This window comes from Felis catus, chromosome D1, assembly GCF_018350175.1.
Source record: "Felis catus isolate Fca126 chromosome D1, F.catus_Fca126_mat1.0, whole genome shotgun sequence".
Lineage (NCBI taxonomy): Eukaryota > Metazoa > Chordata > Mammalia > Carnivora > Felidae > Felis > Felis catus.
Window position 1 is genome coordinate 45986145 of NC_058377.1, and position 10532 is coordinate 45996676.

A 10532-nucleotide genomic window follows, 5' to 3' on the forward strand; every position below is an offset into this window, starting at 1 on the left:
AATAGCTGCGAGCTCGCATTGTACCAGGCACGGGGCTAAGCGTTTTACGCATTATCTCTAATCCTCCCGAGTCTCTTCACGGATGAGGAAACTGACGCCGAGACGTTGAGCAATTTGCTCAAGGTCACACAGCCGGGATTTAAAGCCACAATCTTGGTAAACCTGAATCCCGTGTTCTTTGTGTACGTTTCTCTGCCTGATAGGTAGTTTGCCACGGGCCGAGGTGACAGCCGGAAGAGGGAAAGGAAAGGGAGCCGACTAATCTGGGAGCATTTCTCACCTGGGAGAGGAGGGGGCTGGCTGGCCCGGCGGGAGCAACTCGGCTCCATCCCCGCCTGGCCCCCGAGCGCCGCGACCCGGGTGGGAGGAAAAGTGAGAGCCGGGAAGCCGGGCGGGGCGCTCCGGGAGGGAGGGAAGGAGGGGGGGGAGGGGGGAGAGGGAGCGCGGCGGGCGGGGGCCTGACCCTGCCAGCGGCAGAACGGCCCCGCCCCTCGCTGCCCCCGGCGCCCGCCCATTGGAGAGGCGCGCTGTCCGTCCCGCCCCGCCACCGCCCAGCGAACCTCCAGCGCCGCGGAGGGCTCCGGCGGTGAGAGCGGCGCGGCGCTGGGTGCTGGCGGGATTCGTTGAGACGCAGAGCGGACGCCGCCGGCGCCGGGTTGGGGGCTCGCAGCCTGCAGCCATGACCCTCGCAGTCTGTCCTTCGGCCCCGGCCACGGGCGTCTAATATCCCACACAGTCGCGCGCAGCTGCCAGAGAGCCGGCCGCTGCCCCTTCGTCGCCCTTGGCGCCTTATCACACTCCCTTTCCCGGAGCTGGGAGCAGCGCGGGCAGCCGGCGCCCCCGTGCAAACTGGGGGTGTCTGCTGGACCAGCCCCCGCCGCCGCCGCCGCCGCCCCCGGCTCTGGCCATGGCCTGGCGGGGCTCAGTGCCGAGCGTCCTGGGGGCGCCCGGGGGCGTCGATCTCAGTCTGCGGCGGCTGCTGCTGCTGCTGCTGTTGCTGCTGCTCCCGGGGCCAGCGCGAGGCTTCGGGGACGAAGAGGAGCGGCGCTGCGACCCCATCCGCATCTCCATGTGCCAGAACCTGGGCTACAACGTGACCAAGATGCCCAACCTGGTGGGGCACGAGCTGCAGACAGACGCCGAGCTGCAGCTGACAACTTTCACGCCGCTCATCCAGTACGGCTGCTCCAGCCAGCTGCAGGTGGGCGCCCCCACCCCCACCCCTGGCGGGACAGGGACCCCTTGGGCAGGGACGCCTCAAACTAACTCCGTGGAGCCCTTGCCAAGCCAAGCCCCCTGCCCCCTTCCTAGGCAGAAGGATATAACTATCCTGGAAAAGTGATTTCCATCCCCACCCCCACTTTTGTGTCCCTTCTCAGGGACTGAAAGCCAAAACGTTGTGTAAGTCATCTGGCCTGCGAAAGAACCCACTCTTACACCCCGCCCTTCCGTTTTTCTCCCCTGTTCACCCGTGTCTGGCCAAGCCCCTAACCCCAGTGGAGCTGAGGGGGTTATCTTTGCCAAGGATTCTGGCCGCCGCTGCTCGGTGGGCGAGTCCCCAGCAGGACAGCCAGCTGAAACTAAGACTTGGAAGGAAGGAAAGATAAGGAGACGGGAACTTCTCCTCCCTCACGACCTCCATTCCCCATATTTTTGGGTGGGAGAGTAAATGAAACACCACTGCCCCATTTTCTGCGGAGTGGCCCCTCCTCGCGTCATCCCGCATGACTTTGGAGGTCATGCTGGATGGAATGCTTGGGTGGCTTGAGACGTTCTGATCTTTAGGGTTGAGGGCAGGTTTAGGACTTAGACGGCAGGAAACACTCCCCGCTTGGGAAAAAGGTGACGGAGTGGTCAAACACCAGGAAGGTAATTTATATAATGGAGGATTCTTTTTTTCAGTCATTAAAATTTTTAAAGCTTATGTAATGGTAGAGAAAATGTTCATCCTACAATAAATGAAAAAATAATTTGCATATACAGTGTGATTATAATCTGAACAAAAACAACAACCAATTCATTTTTCTTTTTTTAAGGAACTGAAAGAGAATTCTTAACAGTGTTAGCACTAGGGAAAAAAAGTGTTAGCACTGGTTGTGCTTTGGTTGGTGAGGCTATGAGTGATTTTTATAAATTTAGAAAAGAGAGAACTTGGGGAAAAAAATAGAGGGTAGTTTTCCAGGCTGAAAACTTCAGAAATCCGTGGTTCTGGTTGTAACTTCTGAGAGATAAGAAACAGGCAGACAGCTTCCTCACTAGGTGCATGTTTTTACATAGGTCACTTTAAAAGTTGGATTGTGGTTTCAGAAAGATGGTTGGGATTAGACCTGTTGCTGCTGAAATGTCCCTTTGGAGCTTTCAGAACTTTAGAACTAGGTTATAAAAGCTTAAGAAACGATCCTCTAGCTCTCAGTTTGGAAACAGCACATATCCTGACATCAGTGGCAATTTCGTTGGAGAAACAGCTTTTGCAGGGATATATATTTTTAATTACATGTATCCTGGGGAAGCAGCCAAGCTGTTTTGAAGGACAGGACTGGATCCCTTTACATGCTGGAAAATAGTTACTTGTAACTCTAGACTTCATAGACAACATCTGTAAGGAGCCAAGCAGACTGTTTATCAATGCTGGAGGAATTGAGGACAGCAACTGGGCTCTCCCCTGCTGGTGTTGCAGTTTCAGGGACTTAACATTTATATTTTCCTATTGTGCTTCATTATTATGCACTGGGGAAACCTGGCCAAACAAACCCCTGGTGACCAGAGACCTCAACCTGCATCCTATCCTTGGGTCTCACAGTGTCTCAATTAGGACATTTTCTCTTTCAGTATGGGAACTGATTAAAAATTAATTTTAGGGATCAAGTAGAGAAAAGACAGTATATTAACAGGAGAAAAGCTGGATCTACATATTTTTTTTTTACATTTATTTTTATGGTGATAAAGAAACGAGGATGAAAATAAATCTCCCCATCGCTGAAATGACTCAGTCATTTGATTAGTCTGTTCGGCTCTCTCAAACAGGGAGTCTCAAAGTCAATTTTTAAGGTTTATTTTCTTAAGCGTTTTCAAAAAGGAATTATGTAACTCTTCAGGTCCTTTTTATGTATGTATTTATTTCTGTTCTCCTGGATTTGTGACAAGGATTGCTAGAACCAAAAGAAGAAATGTGTACAAGCCATGGATTTTTAGGCACCCCAGTTTGAGGTCAGAGTAAACAGAGTCCCTATGGCTGGTTTAAAAGTAGATAGATACTTTGCCTGGAAGCATTCACCTCCGCTTCGTGCAAGCAGTTGGTCAGACTTCCAAGTCATTGTTTTTCTTTGTTCATTTCATTACTTTTCCAGTTCTTCCTTTGTTCGGTGTATGTGCCAATGTGCACAGAGAAGATCAACATCCCCATCGGCCCATGTGGCGGCATGTGTCTTTCGGTCAAGAGGCGCTGTGAACCTGTCCTGAAGGAATTTGGCTTTGCCTGGCCAGAGAGCCTGAACTGCAGCAAATTCCCACCCCAGAATGACCACAACCACATGTGCATGGAAGGGCCGGGTGATGAAGAGGTGCCATTACCTCACAAGACCCCCATCCAGCCTGGAGAAGAGTGCCACTCCGTAGGAACCAACTCGGATCAGTACATCTGGGTGAAAAGGAGTTTGAACTGTGTTCTCAAGTGTGGCTATGATGCTGGCTTATATAGTCGCTCGGCCAAGGAGTTCACAGACATCTGGATGGCCGTGTGGGCCAGCCTGTGCTTCATCTCCACTGCCTTCACAGTGCTGACCTTCCTGATCGATTCTTCCAGGTTTTCCTACCCTGAGCGCCCCATCATATTTCTCAGTATGTGCTATAATATTTATAGCATTGCTTATATTGTCAGGCTGACTGTAGGCCGGGAAAGGATATCCTGCGATTTTGAAGAGGCAGCAGAACCTGTTCTCATCCAAGAAGGACTTAAGAACACAGGATGTGCAATCATTTTCTTGCTGATGTACTTTTTCGGAATGGCTAGTTCCATCTGGTGGGTTATCCTGACACTTACTTGGTTTTTAGCGGCAGGACTCAAGTGGGGTCATGAAGCCATTGAAATGCACAGCTCTTACTTCCACATTGCCGCCTGGGCCATCCCTGCAGTGAAAACCATTGTCATCTTGATCATGAGACTGGTGGATGCTGATGAACTCACTGGCCTGTGCTATGTGGGAAACCAAAACCTCGATGCCCTCACAGGCTTTGTGGTGGCCCCCCTCTTCACTTACTTGGTGATAGGAACTTTGTTCATCGCTGCAGGTTTAGTGGCCTTGTTCAAAATTCGGTCCAATCTTCAAAAGGATGGGACAAAGACAGACAAGCTGGAAAGGCTGATGGTCAAGATTGGGGTCTTCTCTGTCTTGTACACGGTTCCTGCCACCTGTGTGATCGCCTGTTATTTCTATGAAATCTCCAACTGGGCGCTCTTCCGGTATTCTGCAGATGACTCCAATACGGCAGTCGAAATGTTGAAAATTTTTATGTCTTTGCTGGTGGGCATCACTTCAGGCATGTGGATTTGGTCTGCCAAAACTCTTCACACGTGGCAGAAGTGTTCTAACAGATTGGTGAATTCTGGGAAGGTGAAGAGAGAGAAGCGAGGAAACGGGTGGGTGAAGCCTGGGAAAGGCAATGAAACTGTGGTATAAGGCTACCCGGCCTCCATACTTTCCAAATGTTGAAGGTGGGAATGCTAGCATTTTGGTGCAAAATGCGACGAAAAGTTTCATGCAGTGAATCTCAGTATGAACCAACTGGCAACACTTAAGTGACCCCTTAAGCCACCGCCACCTGCCCCCCCCCCACTCCCCAGCAATCATAAAAGTAATGATTTTGCTGCAGACTTTGGAATGATCCAAAATGGAAAAGCCAGTTAGAGGCTTTCAAAGCTGTGAAAAATCAAAACATTGATCACTTTAGCAGGTCGCAGCTTGGAGCGTGGAGGTCCTGCCTAGATTCCAGGAGGGTCCAGGGCGATGCTGCTTTTCCCCTGCAGAGTGGGATTTGAGCTGTGAGTAGATAACTTGCAGGGAGAAAGATGAACTTTTTTAACCCTTAAAATCTTAAATACTAACTGGGTCTGTCAGATAGCAAAGCAATCTATAAACACTGGAAACACTGGGTTCAGAGAAGTGTTACAAGAGTTTTATAGTTTGGCTGATCTAACATAAACATTTTCTGTGGTGCGCTGTCTGCTGTTTAGAATTTTGTGGATTGCTCTCCCAAGAGTTGGTGTCAGAATCTTTCAGTGCCTTTGTCATAAAACAGAATTGTTTGAAAAAACAAGAGTACTGTGCAAACACACGTAAGGTATCCAGTGGATTTTTCTTCTCTCTCTTCCTCTTAAATTTCAACATCCCTGTTCTAGGCTGCTGCTGTTTTCTTCATTTTACATTAATGACTCAAAATAGGTATTTTTATAGGAATTTTTGCACTGCAGCATGTCTAATGAGGGGAAAAGTAAGGTTGATTCACTTTCTGACAATCATTTAATTCAGAGGAAAATGAGATTTACCAAGTCGACTTACCTTACCGACCCCAGAGACCTATTGCATTGAGCAATGGGGACTTAATATATTTTACTTTGTGTGATTGCATCTATGCAGACGCCAGTCTGGAAGAGCTAAAATGTTAAGGTTCTTGGCAACTTTGCATTCACACAGATTAGCTGTGTAATTTGTGTGTGTCAGTTACAATTAAAAGCACATTCTTGGACCATGACATAATAGTATACTCAACTGACTTTAAAACTATGGTCAGCTTGCATTCTCAGAATGATAGTGCCTTTCTTTCCTTTACCATAAGAATGTTATCGGAGTCTAGTCTACTACCACAGTGAAGACTTTTTCTGTTTCGTAGAGAGAACTTAGGACAGCTAATCCAACTAGTTGGTGCATAATTGTTTCCTAGTAATTGGCAAAGGCTCCTTGTAAGCTTTCATTGGAGGCAATGTGGCCTGGAGTATTTATATGGTGCTTAATGAATCTCCAGAATGCCAGCCAGGAGCTTGATTGGTTAGTAAGGAATAAAGTGTAGACCATATGAAATGAACTGCAAACTCATAGCAGCACAGGTCTTAATTGCCTTTTGCAGAGGTATCCAGAGCTTTTAAAATTTATGCTTTATGTTCCTCACAATGGGGTACCCCCTAGCAGCCTCTCAAAAGTTGCAATTCTTTTAAAATTGTAACTGGACTTTCTCTTAACCTGCCTCAGGCCTTCTAATCACCAGATCTCTGGGACAAATTGTTGACAGTGTCACAGGCTGCTCTCCTTGTAGCTCATACCTATCTTTGCTTCAACAACTACTTTGCAATGACTCATTTATTTATTCATACCCCACCCCCTCCCTCTAAAAACAGGTAGGAAATCTTTTATCATATTTCTTTCTGGGAAAACATTTCCAGGGACTCAAAATCCCAAATAGGTGGTCAAATTCTGGAAGTAAGCATGCCCTTTTTTGTTTTTGTAAGCTTTATGCCCATGGTTCCCAGGGTTTGACATTTTCCTTTCTTCTTTCCTCTGTTTCTGGGGGCTCTTGAGCGGAGTCTGAGGCAAAGATGCATATAAGATCTGTTGTGTATTTTGGATGGGAAAGTCTTGGGGCTTTGAAGACAGATGCTAAATGGGCACGGGTGGCCCCTGGCATGTGTGCTGAGCCCGAGTACCTTGGCTGGACTCTGGGTCAGGGTTCTAGGAGCATGAGAAATGATCCCCAGAAGGACCGGTTGAACTCCATCTGAGACTGAGTTGCCTAGGAAATATAAAATGTGAACTCCGTGTGCTGCTTGCAGACAGTTCCCATAGCTAGCCAGGGCCCTGGAGCATGTGTCCCCGGGCGGAGCCTGCCCTTACTCACGCTCCACTCCAGTGTCTTGGGAGTTGTGCTGAGACTCTGGCCCAGGAAAGGGAAGAAGGAGGGTGCAGCAGGGCACTGGCCTGACTGCTAGGTTATAGGGGTTTGTAATGCAATTTTGTTTGGAATGTTTCCGCGATTGTGTGCCCAAGGCAGCACCTAGCAGAGGGCCAGGCACAGAGTAGGTGCTCAATATTTGTGAACAATGAAATAATAAGAGTACGTGGGGGAAACTATACACCCGAGTTCTGGAGCCGTGGCCTGACAACTTTCCGGGTTTTAACCGATCTCTTCTACAAATCTCTTGCCTTCTCAGGGGAAAGTCTATTTGATCCGAAGTGGCTGTTGGTGCAGACGGGATTAGTAGCCCTGGCAATGTCACAGGGCTGCTGCGGGCCTTTCCTTTCACATTCCAGACAATGGAGAGTGTTTATGGTTTCAGGAAAGGAGCTTTGTGGCTGAGGAGTCAGTTACCTTATTACCTTGACGCGACTCCATCACCTTTTAAGTTGGTATTTGTTTAAAAAAAAAAAAAAAGTCAATTATTAGCACACTTACCGCGTGCCAACCACGTGTAGAGCCTTGTGTTAGGCACCAAAGGGGACGTCGTGCAGTATAAGCTCTGTCCTTCCAAATGACGTGGACTGAGGATTCTGGGTCTGCTGACTTGCTGTTGGTTTTTTGGGAAGGAGCATGGGCCTCTGAATTGTCATCTGTTTCACTGTGTCCATCCCATAAACCTCTGCAAGTCAGTAACAGGGGTTTGACAGAAATCATCAGCCCTATTTCATGACAATCTCTGTGGGAATCCCCTCAGAAGGCTATGAACATTGGCTTAAAACAGACATGAGCTCCCACACCTAATGAGACTGCAGGGACAGGCACTTCATGGCTTGGATGTTCCATGTAATGAATACAGGTGAATTTGAGGACATCTTGCTAGGGAAAAGGTTAGGGCTGTTTTTCTTTGATATCTAGAATAAGTAGGTGTGATTGTAGCTTCCTACCTCACCAGAAGTCAACTTCCTCTTCCTGCAGGAAGCTACAGTCACACTTCTGGAGATTTTATTCTACAGAGCCCAAGGGCACCACTGTCCACCCTCCACTCTGGCAAACTCCTCTTTATCTTCCTTCATAAAGGCCACACCTCAGGGCAGAGGAACATGGGGTAGGGTGGAACTGACCTGAACCATCTGGTTGAGCTACTTGGTTGATTCATATCCTTTTTCCTCCACGGAGACCCGTTTCCTGATCTCTGAGACTGCTTCTGAGCTGGCAGCTTGCTCAGGGTCCTGAAACCGGAGAAGGGGTGATACTTTTTATTTCCCTGAGAAGATCTCTGATTTTCCTCTCCCCAGTCACTCCGTCGCCTACACCCCCAAATCAGGGAAACTTCTGTGTTCAGGTTCTGAATTGTGACTTTACCAGCACTCTGAACTCTCCTCTCTCATCCCCCCTCAGCCTCCTGGTCACTGAATTCAGGGCTTACTGTGTTAGGAACCAAGCTGGGACCTGAGGACACAGAGGAGCTTGGTAATCTCAGCCCTGGAGGGAAGACTTAATTTAAGAAGATGTCACCAGGCTAGTGCAGTCTTTGGTTCCTGGTGAGGTGGCCACAGAAGCAGTTAGGGAGAAGAGCCACAGAACAGACTTTGGAAAGGAGCCCCCAAGATCAAGCTACATCCTGAATTTCATTCTGTGATGGGAGAGATTGGAGGGAGTTGCTTTTCCAGCCAATTATGTCGAGTCACTGGACTCTAACGGTTCCTTGTGTTCTTTTATTGTATTTGGGTTCAGAGTCCTCATCTAGGTTTGTATAATGTTTGGCAGAGGACCCGGGTTATCATTTTTCCTCTGGGTCTAGGTCATAGATCTTGGAAACTCCTAGAAGAGTATTTTGCTCCTACCAAGGATCAGATACCAGAGTGTTAAATAATGGATTTTGTTTTACTGTGGCCTGGTCAGAGCTCTCTGCCTCTGCCTCTTGCCATGCACATGCACAGTAATGGCATACTGGCTATCACCAACAGGGAAGTGAACCCTGACCCTCCCCAACAGGCCTCTTCCCCTTGGTGAGGCCACTTGCCCTGTAGCAACCTGTTCCTATTTTCCCTTATTTCCCTTCTTCTTGGCACCAGCAAATTCCCAGTATTTGCCCTGGTGGTTTATAGAGAGCCTGTTTGAGGTCTTCTATGAGCCATGTCCTCCGGGCTTTTGTGGCTCCCTGATCTCCTGCAACATTCAGTATATGACCACTGTCATCTCAGAAGGCTTCTGAGAAGAGGGGCAGGAGCACCTCTGCCCCCCGAAGCCTGGTCCATCTTCTCCCCCAGGATGTGCACCTCTCCACATCCTGCTCATGGGCTCAGGCCCCAACTTGGTTGTGTGTTTTGGGAGGGGGAGGCTGCTCTCCAGCACTCTCCCAGTGGGGCATCTAAGTGGTTCTGAATTTTTTCCTACCTCACAGGGATGTTGTGAGACTTTCGAAGGTCTCAAGATGAAAGGCCCCTTGAGCTCTTTGTAGGAAAGGTGAAGTAAATGTCAGGTGTGCTTCTTTGTGACAAGGTGAAATGGGACTCAGCATCTTGTGCAGCAGTCAGGCTGGTGCTCTGTGACCTGTCCTTGGATCCCCATGCCACCCTGCAGCTCCTTCCACCTTGAGGCCAGCCTGGGGGGGCTCTCAGATGTTCGACATAGAGGTACCAGGCAAACCCCTGCTACACATGCCCTAACAAATTGCTGAACGTCAAAGGAAATGGACCCTGCTTGTAAGGATGTACAAATGTATGTCTGCATTGATGTCTGTACTGTAAATTTCTAATTTATCACTGTACAAAAAAATAAACTTTGCTATTTAATTTTTGTATTAAAGGAAAATAAAGTTTTGTTTATTAACTAGTCTGTGATTTGGCATATTTCTGGGGGTGTATGATAGCCTCCAGGAAGCACACATTCCCAGCAGTGAGAAATAGAGAATTTGGTTTGCAGGACAGATTGAGAGCCTTTCTGAGAGCCTCTTTGTTTCTTTTTTGCTGGTGCTATTTTTCGCCTCTGGGATTTCTCCTGGGTCAGCAAACCCCCAAGGTCCAAGGTCAACAGAATTTATCACTACTGTGGTCATAAGTACCACTCAAATGGTCACATGACACTCTGGACGTAACTGTAGTTCCCAAGCTGTCATCCCATGACACTACTTTTTGGCATTTCCAATATGTGTGACCATTTTTAATACACTTTCCAAGCACCTTTGACTTAATCTGGTGGCCTGAAAAAGTTTTTCCTATTACCACTAGACCTTTATGATTCTTTAAAAGGGGTAAAAGGACTTCTTTTTTCCCTTTTCTTTCTTTTTTTTTTTTTTTGATTTCCATTTAAAAAATATATATATACAGTCCTGGTCACACAATGGTTGTTTTTGTGTAATAGATATGGGAGTATGTCATATCAGTCAATCACGAGAATGACTCCTTTCAGTTAACTTTATAAATTGTGTGGTCTGTGTCTCCAGATCGAGAAAAGTCATCAGACAAAGCAAATTCAAAGCCATTATCAAGACATTGTCATGGAAGCACATAATAAGGACCACACAGACACAGAGGGAAGGGGAACCACGGCCATCGGAGATGTCTGCTGATGTCCCAGAGGAGAAC

At 47.8% G+C, this 10532-nt stretch overlaps 1 protein-coding gene across 3 annotated transcripts; it reads left to right on the forward strand.

Moving 5' to 3' along the window:
• The first annotated feature begins 454 nt into the window (after window positions 1–454).
• On the forward strand, window positions 455–9780 carry FZD4 (frizzled class receptor 4). 3 transcript variants are annotated; one of them, XM_045038637.1, is made up of 3 exons: window positions 455–1201; window positions 3348–4459; window positions 6598–9780. In XM_045038637.1, exons 1-3 carry the CDS (start codon window positions 908–910, stop codon window positions 6767–6769), a joined length of 1578 nt encoding a protein of 525 aa, XP_044894572.1. In that variant the 5' UTR covers window positions 455–907; the 3' UTR covers window positions 6770–9780. The 3 variants fall into 3 exon arrangements, with proteins under 3 accessions (XP_044894572.1, XP_003992698.1, XP_006936925.1); XM_003992649.5 differs by lacking the exon at window positions 6598–9780 and having other exon boundaries at window positions 457–1201; window positions 3348–5331; XM_006936863.5 differs by lacking the exons at window positions 455–1201; window positions 6598–9780 and adding an exon at window positions 1229–1869 and having other exon boundaries at window positions 3348–5331.
• Window positions 9781–10532: the final 752 nt, after the last annotated feature.